Genomic DNA, 18204 nt, shown 5'->3' with positions numbered 1-18204 from the left:
CGTCTGTGAAGGGAGATGTAACACAGGTCACATCCGTCTGTGAAGGGAGATGTAACACGCAGGTCACATCTGTCTGTTAAGGGAGATGTAACTCGAAGATCGTATCCGTCTGTTAAGGGAGATGTAACGCACAGGTCACATCCGTCTGTTAAGGGAGATGTAACGCACAGGTCACATCCGTCTGTTAAGGGAGATGTAATGCACAGGTCGCATCCGTCTGTGAAGGGAGATGTAACGCGCAGGTCGTATTCGTCTGTTAAGGGAGATGTAACGCGCAGGGCGCATCTACCCATAAGGGGTTAACCATCAGAATGGGGAAAAAATGTGATCTAAGTGATTTCGACCATGGCATGATTGTTGGTGCCAGACAGGCTGGTTTGAGTGTTTTTGTAACTGCTGATCTCCTTGGATTTTCATGTGCAACAGTCTCTAGAGTTTACTCAGAATAGCGTTATTTCCAAAAGACAGGAAATAATGCTAGACAGCCCTAACGCTAACTTCAGCCTGCTCTCCAACAAGGTATCAGCACATATCATCACCTGATTTAATTGCCTAAATAATGTTTTCTCCCTCTCCACATTGGCTGATGTGTGCTGTGTGATCGTGTCCAAAATGCCTGTCGTGCATCACCTAGGTGGCTGCTATACATTTGTTCCCCCTCTAAAGTAACAAATCACTATAAAGTACTTCATGCGTCAGAAAAGCAACTATCTATCGGTCTATCATTTTTTATTTGCAAAAGTAATATTTTGTACATTTCTTTCTGTCAAGTTTGAGAGGCGAGAGACCACTTATTCCACTACACAGCAGGCACCCTGCCCATATTCCAACACAGGCTGTAGAATAACCTTTCTTTTTTGCTTTAGATTTCCTTGTAAAGTTCCCTACCTAGTGATACTTTCTTTAGTTACGATACAAATTGTTGTTTGTTAGCTTAACATTATAAGTGTAATGTTATGCTAACAAACAACAGTGTAATTCCCAAGATTTACACTGATGTTTTCCACTTGTATACTTCACTCTGGATAAGAGCATCTGCTAAGTGATTGTAATGTATCTAATGTAATAATTCGTTCTAAACTCGTTTTTAGAACAAATATTATATCTCACTACTAATGACTATAGACACCCATATAGTATCGCCCACAGCATTTCTAAAATTGAAAAACAAATGAGCATTGAAATCAACAAAGTGTAACAAATTGCATTCAAATCTTTGTCCTGCACACACAGGTGCATAATGATAACTTTAAATGAGAAAAGAACATTGCCCAGTTATTACAGCAGGAATTTGTGTGTGTGTGTGTGTGTGTGTGTGTGTGTATGTGTGCGTGCGTGCATGTGTGTATGTGCGTGTGTGTGTGTGAGCGTGTGCCTGTATGTGTGTGTGTGTGTGTTGCTGTTCGGGGTTGGGGGCACGTGGGGGGGGGGGGGGGGGGGGGGATTTAAATGCCCAATTATGACTGAAGATGTTAGGCTCAATCCTCCCAGAGAATGCACAGTGTATTTGGAGAATGAACAAGTGAAGTATTTGGACAGTGGTACAATTTCCTTTCATTTGCCTCTGTACACCAGCACATTGGATTTGAAATGAAACCTACTGTACAGTGCTGTCCGTAAGTATACAATAGTGGTACAATTTCTCTCTGCACATTGGACTTCAAATGAAACAATGAATGCAAGGTTAAAGTGTAGACTGTCACCTTCAATCTGAGGGTATTTATAGCCATCTTGGGTGATCCCTGTAGGAATTACATCCCTTTTAAAACATTGTTCCATCCCACAGCAAGGCAATGATCTTGAACATATACCAGTGTTCTTTTTCTTAATGATGTTTTGGAAAGCCTATTGTTTAGGACTTTTAAAAATATATTTCTCTGCCTCATAATGGCTTCCTTGACTTTCAGTGGCCAATAACGGACTCCAAAGGCAATCAAAAGCCTTGAATCAAGACTAGATTCTAAAAGATTTTGTATGTCTGCACTAAGGAAGCAGTTGAATACTCCTGACTAATCAGAAACAGCTGAGACCGACTGTCCAATTATTCTTGGCCCCCTAAAAGGGGGGAAGGACTATATATAAATGATGTAATTCCTACACGGACCATCTAATATAGATGTAGATACCCTCTATTTAAAGGTGACAGTCTGCACTTTAACCTCATATTCATTGTTTCATTTCAAATCCAATGTGCTAGACTACTGTTTACACAAGGTAATATGTTGCCACGGTTGAGACTTTGGATCCTATAGGCAGGAGAAATGTTTACAGATGCAGGGGGATTAAAGCAGAAGAGACACAATCACGTCAACAAGTGATGTTAACAGCGAGGCTAAGCCCATTGCACTATGATCACAACGGGAAGAGCTAAGAAGCAATATCGAGCGATGCTGTGTGCACTGTGAGTGAGTGACTGAGAGAAATAGAGGTGTGGAAGATAAAGTTGTGAGAACAACATTGAGGGTTCATGAAAACAAGAACAGAAAAAAGAGTGAGTATCGCCTATCTCTGGGTTTCAATTATTCAATAGTGTTATAAAAATAGAGAAGAGTGCACTTAGAATAGACTGCAGGGGGAAGGTGGGTGTGGATAAGAAGGAAGGGAGGGAGGGAAAGGAGGAGATAGAAGGAGGATAGAAGAGACTGAGGTGATAATTGTGTCAGATGTTTGTCTGTTCACAGTACAGAGGTGTGGCACTATGAACGTTTCATAGTTGTAGTATATGATAGTACTGTCAATTTCAGCACCACACAATATGCAATAATATTCATGCTAGTCAAATTTCACTCATCAATGCCTCCACATAGTAGTCTATCCACCATATCCACAAATGTAGACTACAGAATCTCCCCTAACATACTGGAACATCATCATCCGTGCTTGGAGACCATGTCTGTCTACACACACCACCATGCCACTCAACACTTCAGTTGTGGAGGCTAGCGCCAATTATCTAAGTGAGAATACAGACTCATAGTCAGCTAGGAATTCAGAGCTCTTATTGGCTGATTAAATGGTAGATGCTGGGTATGCATTGCCTAACACATGGACACTGCAGCCTGTGTGATTAGTGTGAGCGCGATTGAGGGACAGTTAACGTTGTTACGTCTCTGCTGATGACGTCGTGAGTTAGCGAGGGAGTGTTGAGAGAAAGAAGGAAGGGAAGGAGGGAGGGGGAACTGTGCTTCGTCGTCCACGGAAGAAACGTCTATGTATACTGTATTTTTCAGATGATGAATTTCCACCCACCAAAATTATAACATCAAGATAGCAATACAAATAAAACGCACGTTTATTTTTTCGTAAAAAACAGACGGATGCATCCTCGTATAGATAGGTGGTTATATGAGCACAATTGGTTGAACATAAGCACATTTTGCCACATAGGCTACACGACATCTGCTTATTTTTGTACGAGTACAATTCGACGGAAATTTACGTTTTGAGCGGGCTTCTTAAGTATCTGTAAGTACAAACGTTACGGCCGTATAGTCAGCACACGTTGGTATTATTTGGTTGTCGAGTTAATGTTATTCGTTTTGATTTTAGATTATAGTATTAGATTTTTGATGTATTGTATGAGCGTTAAAATTCGAGCAATATGCTTCCAGGCTGAAGCACATTTGTAGCTAGCTATATGCACACAGGTTTAAGGCCACTTGTAATACTGATATATTTTTACAAGGTAGGTAGGCTACATGTTACTGCAAGACTCTTGTTTGTTTGCTTAATTGGCAGTAATAATAGTATGAGTGGTAACCTTGTGGGCTAGTCTTTGGATTTTGTGTAGGCTACTGATAGAGCCAGCAGGTTACAGTTGTACAGTTTTTCCTTTAAACATACACAGATTCTTATACGATTGGATTTTGGTCATTTTTACCAGTTTAATCCGATTCTTGTAATATGTAGTATGTACTCAACCGTCTTTTGGTGTTCAGTTTATGCTGGATTGTAAAGGATTTAGCTATGTGTTTTTCTTAAACGCACACGCACGCAACCACACAATTACGCTTGCTCGCGTGGATATAACTGCCTTTTATTTGTAAGAGAACATTTATTCCCGGCTCAACACGGACGTGCAACTGAACGGCACTGTAAGTCCAGTTTCAATGCCTCTTCACCACCCATTGCTGTGTTTGAGTTGTAATCTGACAATTATCTGGAAACCCTGTTTTCCTGCTTGATGTCATCTCTTCGCTTCGTTTTCAAATGCACTTGGATTTCTGAAGCGGTGTTACACCATCCTGCTTTCAGTCCCTTTCCGTGAAAACACCATGGTGTAACATTCATTGTCTGTTCTGCTCAGCTATGCACTGCATCGTATTTTACAACATGCGATATTGCATTTGTAGTTTTTCCATTCAAAATTAGAACAAAAACAATTTGTGAAGCATCCAGCTGCCTACAAGTCACTGTGCCATTGTATCGCTGCAAATGATTGCGCGTTGACGTTTCTACACAACTTTTACGTATATCACGACTTCGGCAGCGGCTTTTAGAAACCACGACAGATTTAAAGGGGAAACATTAGCCTGGATATCCAATATCTTTAACATATAATTTTCCGACTGCGACTGTTTTTCTGTATCCTATGTATTACTCGACCCAGGACAATTGTCAACTATTTGTGCTCGACCGAGTCTCTGTCCATGGTGCTGGAAAAGTGTCGCTTCGTGCTGCGTATAGCTACATGTACATCTACACTATACTTAAATAATTAAGGCAGGGAGAATGGTAGTTCTTTTAAAAGATAACATGGTTTCATGGGGACAGAATGAATAGCATTTTCAGCAATAGTTCAATCGGATTTCATGGCACGATAAAAACTGCTAACTTGTGTTTATATACAACTGTAAGGTCTGGTTAAGAAGGGTATGTTTTCAGGAAGTTGACAACCTGTCTTAAGGAAGAATGCTGAACATTTCCAAGCCGATTCCACAGCTGGAAATGTGGTTGATTCACATATGTAACTGTACAATGAAGTTTATAAATAATTAGTGTGGTATTTTTAATGAAGTATTGATATATGCATAGTAGGTTATTTTGAGAAAAGAAAACACGTTGCAGCTAGAGGCAGGAAACGAGTAAAATGGAAAAACTGTGTATAAAGCAGTTTGTAGGAAAATAAACAGATAAAAAGGCACAGTAAAGTCTGTCTGATGCATGTCTCTTGCACACGCTTGTGTAGGCCTCCTGGTCTGCTGCTCACCTAACTTTGAGCTGAATTGCCATGAAAAAGATAATTGCTGATTCGTAGATTTTACTCTTTTTAAAACGGACCTACCCAGATGTTTGTCAACTCGACCAGTTCATGTGTAGGCCCCCTGCCTCTCTCCCTCTCTCCCTCGCTCTCTCTGTCTGATCTTTACCAGACTGTTTCAGTGGCTCTCAGCATGTGCTCATGTCTCTCAGTGTGTGACTGTCTCTCCATCTTCTCCACTCTGTTGATGCTCTGGGAATTGAGAATAGTGCTAATGAACTATACCTTCATCCATCTCACTGTGGTGTCTGGCTGTTTCTCAACAACATGGTGCACTTATGATTTGTCTTTCAGTGATAACAAACGATAAGTAACTCAAATGAGTAGGCTATCCGCAGTTTTCATTCAGAAAATAAACATAGAGAGGAAGTTTAGAAAAGATTGTATAATGCTGACTTTACATGCCTAACTAAAAATATTTAGATTTTTCACTCCACTTAGGTTTTTATTTAATTGGCTGCTTTTTGGACTGAGGTCTATCACTAACAATTTGGTTTCCAACGAAATTATAATCAAGTAAATTAAAAAGCACAACCCTATTCCATTAATCATTTAGTGATTCTTCACTGGTACTGGTACTTGTGCTGGGTTCTGTTTTAAGACAGAATCCATTGCTTTATGTCTTCATTAGAACACCATGTTTAGTGTAAGGCTTTTCCCAGCTGCACTTCAGCCCCTAGTTACCATATTTGTCTGACAGTTCTACTCGATTCCCTAGTTGACCTAGCCTGTTAAGCATAGGCCTATATCATATCAAGGAAAAATGAACTGAAATTGGAAGTGTACGACCATAATCCGTCCAGAAGAAACCTGTGTGTTTCCTGGATTAAATCCCATTCTGGGGCTCTGCTGTTAGTCCATGACAGGTACTCAGATGTGATTGCCACATTGAAAATCCAGCTGTGGAAATAAGAGTGATGGCAGTAATGTAGATAATGGTAATGTAGATCCATTAAGCTCTTGTGCTGGCAGAATGACTTTTCAAAATGCTCAAATGCTCAGCTTGGCTATGGTGCATGCATAATGCCTTTGGGCTCAAAATCACTAGCCCCTTTGTCAGAAATGGAAAAGCTCTGCTTATCTTCAAAATAAAAGTGAATAGCCAAACATGTAAAATATGTATTTGTTACATACACTTGTATGTATGCTGTGTAAAATGCGGAAATATCAATGTTCTATGAAATTGTCTTAAAATAGTATAATATACTCTTCATATTCATACAGTACTGTAAATATCTGATAGAGGGTGATTAAGCAATACGTGTCTGAAACAATATACAGTGCAGTCAATATTTGGACCGTGGTACAATTTCTGTTCTTTTGGCACTGTACTCCAGCTCCCTGGATTTGAAATGAAACAGAGAGTATGAGGTTAAACTGCAGACTTTCAACTTTAATTTGAGGGTATTCATCCATACTGGCTTTTAGGAATAACATCCCTTTTTAAACATAGTCCCCCATTTTAGGTAAATTACAGTTGAAAGTAATTTGACAGTTGGCTTGTCAGCTGTTTCTGATTAGTCAGGTGTATTCAATCACTTGCTTAGTGCAGGTATAAGAAAGCTTTCGGTATCTAGTCTTGATTCTAGGCATTGGAGTCTGTGAATGACAGTCAAGGAAGCCATTATGAGGGATCACCCAATATGGATGTAAATACCCTCAAATTAAGCTCATATATATTGTAACCTATATATATTTAACCTCATATATATTGTTTCATTTAAAATCCAGACAGCAATGTATAGTATGATTTTTACCAAAATCATTCACAAATATTCTGTGGAAATGCTGACCAAAATGTTCATTAACATCCTAATCATTTCTCATATATTTTCATGCTGGAAAAAAAAAAAGAAATTAAGAATACCATTAAAGGAAGACCACAACCATATCACTGGGCAAATATTTTGTGTGTCATTTTAGCCCATTTCCGTGAATGATTTATACACAGGAGTTGAGTGAAGTGCACTAAAATTCCAGTAATACTTCATGATAGAGCATGTCGCATGAGCTACCTTATAGTGAACATCACATTCTGTAATTTTGAACAATTCTCTGTAATGATTTGGCTTCAACAGGAATATAGGGGAAATTGGGCAATTATATATGGCCTATTTGTCCTTGAAAATGTTTGGATTTCACAGCAGAGTGTGTACTGCTGTGATTGTGATAATGTTATGCAACAGCACCAAGCCATGCTCCGAACCCCCTCCCCCTCTCACACTGGCTTTCTCTCACTCCCTTCATTTTGTCTCCGGTGGTACGTATAATAGAGCTTGTAAGATCATTGTGGTGATGATGAGACTGTCACTCTGGCTGTGCTCCACAACATGAAAACAATTTCATTTTAGTATCTTTTTTTAGAACAGGCCGAAACAGCAGTGACATTATCTAGATGTTCATTATGGAGTCAAATTTAATGAGGAAATGTGTCCCATCAAAGTGTGCTCCATAGATAATTGGATCTTAACAGAAACAGTGGTATCTTCACAATAATCCTGATTATGCTTATGATAATAATAATACAAATAATAATAACAATAATAATAACAATAATAATAATAATAATAGTAATGGTTATTATGACCATTATTAATTGTATTATTATTATTATTATTATTATTATTATTATTATTATTATTATTATTTTTATGATATTCTTTGCTATTATTATTATTTTGATTAACTTATCATTACTATAATCATCATCATCATCTTCATCACCGTCACGATTGCCAGAATATTTATGATTACCACTGCCAGCCAGAATAACCTTTGTTATCATCCAATAATACAAATTCTGTTTCTATTTTAATTCTTCAATAAGAGAGGGCATACACAAAGGTAAGACACACAACGCTGCATTGCTTCATGCTGTTACAGCTAAAAACTAAATTCATTCAAATGATTCTGCTCAGAGAATGCAGCGGTTTGGAGCAATATTGTCAAATTGTTGACCTAATTATGTTTTACCTATGCAATTATGTGCGTCTAAATCATTTAGAACTGCTTTCAAGTCGGTGTCATAAAAATGTTTACAATGATATTTCTGTGGTCCGGTGTTTGTCAGGTCAATCAATCAACCAGTCCAGCCTGTATGCTTTTATGCTGTGCTTGGCAAAAAAATACCTTCAAAGCGCGCCACAATTACTTTTTTTAATACGCCCAAAAATGGTTTAGTCTGATTACAGTGTGAAAATGACATTTCCCCTTGAATTAATTATATGTCTGGTGCAGAGATTGAGAGGAAGCAGCATAGAGGGAGGGAGAAAACAGAGAATGGGAGGGGTCTAAAAAGGGAAAATTATGGAAACTGACTGACAGATAGACAGAGAGGGAGGGATAGTGAGTTGTTGCCAGGCAACAGAATTAGGCAGAGCTGCCTGCTCCCATTACTGTCTGAGAGAAGGAGTGCCTTCTGTTACAGTTCTACTGACTGCAGCCAGTGTATGTGTGCATGTATATGCAAAACAATACATACGATTACAGTCACAGTGAGAGTGTACAGCAGGGATCATCACATTACGGACCAGGAGGTCCGAGGACTGGCGGTTTTCCACCCTCCCTTTACCTGGGAGTCAGGTGTGAAAGCAGTCTGGCCAATCAGTGGTACTAATTGTTCACCTAATTACCTGGGAGAAAAGAAAACCAGGGCCAGATTTGGATTTGAGGCGGTGTACAGAATATGAGGGATATGAAGGTCAGAATGGTAATGTGACAGACGGAGAGACACAGGAAAAGAAGAGGGAATTTTCCATTCGCAGAATTCCATATGGATGCTTCCTTCTTTTCAGTATTGTTAAATAAATAATGAGTTTTTGAAAGTCTCTGCTGAGAAAAGACCTGTCAATGAGCTAGACCTCCAGTAACAATAAACTGTCATGTTTGAAACAATAGTTTTAGTTTGACTAATGTCAAATCTGTGATTCTCAAGATTACAGTGGTTTGCCGCTTTTGATTTGTTGAGAAAATCTACTCATTTTTACATCTACGCATCAGCTAAATGTCAAATGGTGTGTGTGTGAGTTAAATCAATCAGCTCTAACAAAGTACATGTGGTCCTGTTTGGACTCAGTTGGCTATAACACTGACAATTTTGCTGTGAATGGGATACAATTTAGTCCCAGTTAAATTCACGACCAATGTGACACTAGGTTCTCTCTAGGGACTGGGGACTCTATGCTTTTTCTGCACTGCGAACCCGGCTGTAACAGCAGCCACCAACCACAAGTCTGCACACTGGTGTTGTGCAGGGCTCTGCTGACACCTGCAGGATGTGTGTGGCACTTCACGCCCATTTCACTTTATTTCTTTATTCACTCATTAATGTATTAATTTGCTTGCTTATTTATTTGATTGTTAGATCATCCATTTATTCATCCATTCATTGCTTTTCTTTGGCTATTTAACAACAATGTTAAATATCACCAATTTTTTTATATAAACAAAAAACAAGGGCAATCCATTTGTCTAATAAGTATTTCCTCGATTCCTCTATCCTGGTGTCCTTTCCTGGCTTCCTTAGGAGGCAAGGAAAGGAAATGAGGAGGTAAAAATATGTGCTTGGAAAAAGCCCATTGTCTTTGTTCTGGAGCATTGTTTTGTGTAGTGCTCCCTGCTTGTAGCCTGCATTCCCTTACAGACTGTTATACAGTGACTCCCCAAACCACTATGGATCTGTTAATACTCTCAGGATTTGAGATTCTTCCAACATTAACAAGGGGTCACTTGCTGTGTTTTCCGTGTCCAGTGTTGCCATTGGCATGATGCGTCACCTTAGTTTTAAATTCGGGTAACTATCTACACAGCAAATGCTCAATATTTTCAGATTATATTCATACACGTGATTGGCTGATGCTACGATACATGTGGACAAGAACTGGCACAAAAACAACTGTTTTTTATAGTAGCTTTGTACCCATGTACAAATGATATTTACATGTGTAATTATGAAGTTGGATAGATGCTGGCATGGGTAATAATTTTGCTGACCTTTGACAAGTTATCTATACATATTTAATATATAATATTTAATATATAATAAATATTTGTGGGAAATTGCAGAATATTTGTGTTATCGGACAGTGCCTGTGTAATCGGACAGTGCCAGGAACAATGCTGTGTTGCATGCACAGGCACATAATGTTTTTCTAGGAAATAACATTTAAATAAGGCTTTCAAATACTACTTGGAATGAACCAGGCCAAATACATGTATTAATAGCTGAGCCATGTGAAGACTGTTAAAATGTCCATGTTTTCTCTCAAGTGATATTCGTGGTGGTTATCTCTTAGAGTGATTCTGCCTGTCAGTGAGTTCCGTGTGATTAATGTACATTATTAACTCTCTCTCTCCCTCTCTCTCTCTCTCTCTCTCTCTTTCTCGCTCTCTCCCTGCAGACAGAGGAATGGCGCTATTTTTGTTTATTTTAACTCTCGCCATTATCCCATCTCACACTGTGGCAATACATAATTCAACGACTGGAGGTAACCTGCAAAACGCACGCGTGTGTGTGTGTGGTGTGTGTGCACATACATGCAAATCTGAATATTTAGTATGTCTCTTTCTATCTCTAAATGTGATTATGTTTTAAACTCTATCAGTTTTGAACTTTTTAAATCACCTGATTTAAGTGGAATTTTCTGGAGTAAGGCAGAATTGAGGCACAAAGCTACGTTTCAGGCCAACAAAATATTTGGCCAAAATCCATTCCTGTCAATGATTGCCAAGTGTAGGGTGGAAATGTGAGGTTCAAGCAATGCCAATATCAGCTGCATATTATAGAAGGTGCTATCCACCCCTGGTGAAGTCTGTCTTCTGTATGTCAGTCTCCTGGTGTGTCAGCTGCATCTCACTGGCAAAAATAACAAGGTTTTGGATGTCACGCTCCAGTCCTGGTTCTCTTAGGTGAGAGGCCATAGGGGCACATTCTAGAATCTATCATTTGAAAGTGTTAGGGCCTCATTGGACCTGCTCTACCTTGTTATTCAGACTTCCCATTTATTTGACACATTCTATTTTTCCCCTGAAAATACTTTTAGGCCTGAAGGTCGCGCCTGTCATATAAGCGAAGCATGACAATATTTTACAGTACATTAAATTAATTTAGATCCCCCAGGCATACTCGATTCTGTGTGACGTGGGTATTGAGAGCTATACTCCCCAGTCTGCCTCGATCAGAGCTGAACGGTGATTCAGTTGGCTAAACAAAAATTTATTTCACTACCTTGTCTGTGGTGTATGGTCTTGCACTAATGTTGGTGCGACACATTTATGCAGAGGGAATGTAGTGGAATGTAGTCACGCCTGTATGTCACATGCACTGCATAATTATCATTGTGAAACACTGACATCTTTTTTTAAAGAGATAAAGTTCTGAATTGAAAAACTGTGTCTGAGGATCATATTGTCTATAAGAGAGGAATTGTAGCTACACACTGGCTTTCAGAGCGTGCTTTTTGGTGGTTTCATTGATGTAATCTCTGGTCTGATGCTGTCTTTTGCAGGCTGTGCTATAATTCGTCCTCCACGAGATGGAGGGATACGATACAGAGGGCTGACCCAAGAGCAGGTACAACTCCTTTACTTCATTAGCTTCACAAAGGGGTATACGTTTTTAGAAATGTGTTTTGATAGAATGGTAAATGGCTGGCATTTATATAGCGCCTTTATCCAAAGCGCTGTACAATTGATGCTTCTCATTCATACACACACTCACACACCGAGGCCGAATGGCTGCCATGCAAGGCGCCGACCAGTCTCGCTCAGGGACAGTTGGACACACCCAGGGCAGGATCGAGCCGGCAACCCTCTGACTGCCGGACGACTGCTCTTGCAGCCTGAGCTAGTGTTTCCCCAGTGATGCCTGTGCTCTTCCCACCTTTAAAGGCCTTGAGCAGGGCTGTCAGTCTCCAGTCCTGCAGGGCCACTGTGTGTGATGTTTCCTGGGGTTTCAGCACTCTCGTCAGTTTAACTGATTGAGTTCACCAAGCTTTTTTCTAAAGCCTATTTGTCAAAACCTAAAATCAGGCAGACATTTCGGCTCTCCAGTCTAATGACTGCGAGCTATAGCCTCCAGAATTTAAAAGAGGGTCAGACTTCATACTACAGAAATTGTAGTGTGTTTGTTTACTTTTATGAACAGAATATTATGTTGCCAGTCACAAAAAAACCCACAAAAAATAAAGACCTGTTTAACAGCTTCAGGCCACGAAGGCAGTAAGTTGGATGGATCTTTAAAGGCATGCAATTAATACACAGATCGGCAGCCACAGACTGCAGACGAGAGATACAGAGATAATAATCTAATTTATTTACAGACAGAGACAGAGCGTGAATCCATTCAGTTTAACGGATCTCTGAAAGGGGACCTGTTTGCGATATAAAAATCTGTTTAATGGATCTCTTAAAGGGGACCAGTTTACAATATAAGATCTGTTTAATGGATCTCTTAAAGGGGACCAGTTTACAATATAAAATCTGTTTAATGGATCTCTTAAAGGGGACCAGTTTACAATATAAAATCTGTTTAATGGATCTCTTAAAGGGGACCAGTTTACAATATAAAATCTGTTTAATGGATCTCTTAAAGGGGACCAGTTTACAATATAAAATCTGCCTCATCAAGCATGAGCAATAAGCAGTGTCTGTAGTCTGCATCTGTTCTTCCTAATGAGGGATGAGCAGTGTCTGTAGTCTGCATCTGTTCTTCCTAATGAGGGATGAGCAGTGTCTGTAGTCTGCATCTGTTCTTCCTAATGAGGGATGAGCAGTGTCTGTAGTCTGCATCTGTTCTTCCTAATGAGGGATGAGCAGTGTCTGTAGACTGCATCTGTTCTTCCTAATGAGGGATGAGCAGTGTCTGTAGACTGCATCTGTTCTTCCTAATGAGGGATGAGCAGTGTCTGTAGTCTGCATCTGTTCTTCCTAATGAGGGATGAGCAGTGTCTGTAGTCTGCATCTGTTCTTCCTAATGAGGGATGAGCAGTGTCTGTAGTCTGCATCTGTTCTTCCTAATGAGGGATGAGCAGTGTCTGTAGTCTGCATCTGTTCTTCCTAATGAGGGATGAGCAGTGTCTGTAATCTGCATCTGTTCTCCCCTAGCAGAAGGGCTGCATGCGGATCAGCTGGTGTACTGCAGACGCCAGTGCTAGGCTCCAACTAAAATCTTAGATAGCAGTTGTTTGTGACTTCCATTTTAATTAAAAGAGAAATCTAAATCACATCCCAAAAACATGTGAAGGCTGTCAATCTATGAGTAAGCTGAATGGATTCCAGTCCTACACTATGGTGGAGGAGAACTAGTTACTTCTGATGAAAATTCAATGACCTAATATCTGTACAAACAGAATTCCTTCTCTACTTACTCCTAAAACATTTTAAATGAGGTAATTTCTGTCCAGTCAAGTTAGACAAAAATAATTAAAACTATCTATCAAAGACAACGTCAGCACAATACCTAAAGTACCTAAAAATATTTGAAAAAAAATTTCAGAACCCACCATGCCGTATTTGCAAACTGGCCACACATACGTACATTCGATCCAGCCATTCTCAATGCCTACATTCACCATATTGGATGGCAGTGTTTCTGGTGTGGTTAGTTCATATGCTCACTGACACTGCCCTTGACCTCCCACCTTTCACTCTGTACAGATACGCAGTGTGCAGATTCTGCCCGTGGACTATGAGATAGAGTACATCTGCCGGGGAAACAGAGTTATCGTGGGACCCAAGGTCCGGAAGTGTCTTCCCAATGGCACCTGGACTGATATGACACTGCGGAGCAAATGCTGTAAGGGCCACTATTCACCTTGTCCCTGACTGCCTCTGACATGTCACTCCTCCTTAAGCCTCTATGCCAGAAGTGGGCAACAAGGGCTATATCTGTTCCTGCTTTTCATGCCAACTTCTGGCCGTAATTACTTGATTATCCCTAACATCTACACCATTTGACATTTTGTCCTTTGCTGTGATATCATCAACATTGTTGTGTACAACCAATCAGCTCAGTTATTGGGTAATTGGTGGAAACAAATACCTGCATACTGCCCGCCCCTGCTCTGCTTTATGCTCTACAGTATGTATTAAATAAGACAATAGCAATAATGGCCAGCTTTAGCTCTGAAAATGTCTTTATTTCTTTATTTCCTTCTTTCTTTCTTTCTTTCTCTCTCACTGTTTCCGCTAGAAATATGTTTCTTAGTTCTAAATAAATTAGGCTGTGTGGCTTAATTTTAAATGTTTAAATGTTGCTACCACATGATTGACTGATTACATATTTGCATTAACAAGCTGTTGTACAGGTCTATTTAATAAAGTGCTCAGTGAGTGTACATTTATTTATATTACAGCAATTATATTCATGTATTAATAGGAACATTAGAGATGGCTTATTGATCAAATTTAAGTTTTATACATATTGTCATGTAGACTTGTCTAATGAACCTATGCAAACAAAAAGGTTTCTGCTAATGCAATACATAACAAAAGTTCATGTACATACTAATCGCAGAATACTGTCTGTATCTTCTTGCTAACAGCAACGTCTTTTTGATAAATAAAACATAAAAAATATTTTCATTATACATTGTGAAAGAAAACAACAATAACCCCCCAGAAATTTCCGCTCAAAACACTTTGCTTTTATTTGGCAAGAGGAAGAGGAAGGTTTTGAGTAATTGGGTAATTGCTCATGTACTCATGTTTGCGTGTCTCCACCACTCTCCAAAATAGAATGTTTATTATACCGTTGCCGAAGAGATGATGATTGAAAACACGAGGCCTGCAAAATACGAGCATGCACATGATAAACAAAATGAGGTCACCGTATGAAAATTCGCTATTCGCTTATCTGATGTGACTTCAGTCGCTCTTTGCCGCACCAAATTGCAATTTTGTTTGCCTTGGCATCAGCTCACTGTCTGAACTTAGGCTGAGTGTCATAACTTCTGACTAGCTTGGGACAGGCTGTGTGTTGGGGAGCGTGTGTTAGAGCTGTGCTCCGTGAGATGACACACAGGTTATTGATGAGAAATGTGATCATTTTATGCACTTGATTGCAGTGGCGGTGAGAACCTTGTAGTAGCAGCCTGCTGCTGCTGTTTGAATGTAGGGGAAACACTGTGTTTAAACTTAGGTAATGGGGAAATGACCATGTTTTCTCCAGTAAGTTGATGTGCAGCAGTCCTCCAGAGTGCCTATACTGAGCTTCCTTCCCTCTCTGTGCTAGTGCTGCTGTGCCCACGCGTGTGGACGTCTCTGGAAAATGGGCAGGTGGCAGCCTGGCCCCCAGGGCCCCCAGTGGAAGGCACAATGCTGCACTACACCTGCCTGGGCGGGTTCATTCTGGAGGGCCGAAACTCTACTCTCTGTACGAAGCTGGGGAAGTGGGACTCACCCAAACCAGCCTGCAACTGTGAGTGTATGCGTCTGCACTGTGTGTTTAACCAGGGTCAGAGCTGTGTGTGTACGTCTGTGCGTTTGTTTGTATAAATCGCCAGAAAGAAAAACTTTAAATATTCAGATGAAGAACACGATGGAGTAGAACTGTAGAACTGTAGAATCTGTAGAATCTCTCCCCACCTTCAAGCGCAAGCTGAAGACACACCTCTTCAAGCAGCACCTCTCCCCATCCCTCCCTACCTCCCTGTGAACCTTAATTGTTGTCTCTGTGACTTGCTTTGTGTATCGGTATTTTTAGTTGGCTAGGTAAGCAGTGTTTGGATAGTTAACTTTGGTTACTTTTGCTCTGTTTGTTTGTTTCTTTGTTCTCAAAAAAAAAAAAAAAAAAAAAAGGCCCTCGTCCTTATCTTTGTTGTACAGGTAGCAGTTGAAATTGTACTTCCCTCTAGGGTCTTTCAGCGAACTTATCCCTGGTTATGGGTATGCACTTTGTTGTACGTCGCTCTGGATAGGAGCGTCTGCCAAATGCCAATAATGTAATGTAATATGTACAGCAAAAGCAACATTCTGGGATACTTTTCTAGCAGTAAGGTCACTTGCTATCTTTCCCATCCAGAGGGCTAATCCTGAGGGATATCAGAATCTGGATTCAGCCTAATTTTATCATTAAGTGTATCATCTGAATTTACTGCAAGTCCACGTGTGAAATGTTATGTACTTACCTATTTGTAATCTCAAGATACAAACTGATGCAAACAAAAGGCAGAGTAAATCCTTTCACTGAAATCCCCAATAAATAACAGAACAAATCCATTCTTTCAGACTTATTTTCATAGTAATTAAATTGGACCGTAACATGAGAGGGGGAATTAGTTGAGAGATCAACAATCATTAAAATTGGCATAAGCTTTGTGGTATGATAGAAGGTTTGCTCATTTCAGAAAGCTGTACAAAAGTAATGTAGATGATACAATTAATATTTTGACTACACATGATTGTTTTTGTAGTTTTACAGTGCAGTCTGTAAATATTTTTTTGTTCTGAAATAGAGCAATAAAAGTACTGACTTTCAGCTTTAATGTAAGGGTTTTTACATCCATATTGGGTGAACCGTGTAGGAATTACAGCCCTTTTTATAGTTCCCAATTGTTAGGGAACCAAAAGTAATCGGACAAATGAACTTAAATAAAGTGATGATATTCAATATTTGGTTGCAAATCCTTTGCAATTAATGACTGCCTGAAGTCTATGACTCATAGACATCAGCAGATGCTGGGTATCTTCCATGGCGTTCTGCCAGGCCTGTACTGCAGCCCTCTTCAGCTCCTTTTGGGGGGCTATATTCAGTGTGGGCTTGGTCCTGGAAAAAATCCTTTGGTTGTTTTAGCTGTTTTGGATCATTGTCCAACTGCATGATGAAGCATCATCCAATCAGTTGTGAGGCATTTGCTTGGATCTGAGCAGAAGCTGTTTCTTCATATTTTGGTGTTCATTCTGCTGCTGCCGTCAGCAGTGACATCACCGAAGCCATAGCATTACCTCCACCATGTTTGACAGATGGCTGTTTGCTCCACACTTTCCTCTTTCAATCACTCTGGTACAGGTTAATCTTTCCTCATCTGTCCATAACACTTTGTTCCAGAACCCTACTGATTTCTTAATGTACGGTTTTGCAGACTGTAACCTGGCCATTCTATTCTTGAGGCTTGCCGGGGGTTTGTATCTAGTGTTGAACCCTCTGAGATTATGCTGGCGTAGTATCCTCATAATGGTCGTCTTTGATAAATCTACACCTCCATCCCGAAGAGTATTCTGGATCTGTTGAACACTTACAAAAGGATTATACTTCACCATTCAAGGATTATACTTCACTGGTCTTTCATGGTCTACCAGGTCGTTTGACATTGCTGGACCCACCAGTGCATTCTTGCTTCTTAACAATGTACCAAACAATTGACACATCTATTTTTTTGCTCATGTCTCTGATTGATTTATTCAGATTTTTCAGCCTTATGATGGCCTGCTCGAATGGCACTGACTCTTCTTTGGCCCTCATGTTGAGAGACAACAACAACAGACTCCAAGTGCAGATTGCACTCCTAGAATCAACTCCTTTTGCAAGCTCTTTTATACATAAACTAACAATGAAACTTACACACCTGTCCAACAAACATTAAGCAGCAGCTTTTAGTCCCTTAAAATTAGGGGGACTGTGTATAAAAACGGCTACAATTCCTATACGTTCACCCAATATGAGTGTAAAATCCCACACATTAAAGCTAAACATCTGCCATAGTCATTGTTTTATTTCAAGAGCAGAACCAAAACAAAAATGTGTCACCGTCCAAATATTTATGGACTACATTGTATGTAGATGTACTACTTTTATGTTGGCCAGTAGTACTTGGTTTAATTGTTTAATTCATTCATATTTTAATGTTTTGTTACTTTGTTGAGGAATTGATTCCTTGTGATTCCTTGTAAATCCTGTAAATCCGGCTCTCTACTGGTGACTAACTTATATTACTTTCCCTCTTTTC

At 39.7% G+C, this 18204-nt stretch overlaps 1 protein-coding gene across 2 annotated transcripts in view; it reads left to right on the top strand.

Annotated features, from left to right (window-relative positions):
• The first annotated feature begins 4030 nt into the window (after positions 1 to 4030).
• Positions 4031 to 18204, top strand: part of gabbr1a (gamma-aminobutyric acid (GABA) B receptor, 1a) — a 58898-nt gene continuing 44724 nt past the window's right edge. For both annotated transcript variants that reach the window (XM_061252629.1, XM_061252622.1), the window contains exons 1-5: positions 4031 to 4094; positions 10660 to 10746; positions 11767 to 11831; positions 13916 to 14054; positions 15492 to 15677. In XM_061252629.1, coding sequence (XP_061108613.1) covers positions 10668 to 10746; positions 11767 to 11831; positions 13916 to 14054; positions 15492 to 15677 — 469 coding nt within the window. In that variant the 5' untranslated portion in view covers positions 4031 to 4094; positions 10660 to 10667. The remainder of the gene's footprint in view (positions 4095 to 10659; positions 10747 to 11766; positions 11832 to 13915; positions 14055 to 15491; positions 15678 to 18204) is intronic.

The sequence above is a fragment of the Conger conger genome, chromosome 1 (assembly GCF_963514075.1).
Source record: "Conger conger chromosome 1, fConCon1.1, whole genome shotgun sequence".
In the NCBI taxonomy this organism is placed as follows: Eukaryota; Metazoa; Chordata; class Actinopteri; order Anguilliformes; family Congridae; genus Conger; species Conger conger.
Note: the sequence above shows the minus strand (reverse complement) of the source record. Positions and strands in the feature narration are given on the sequence as shown.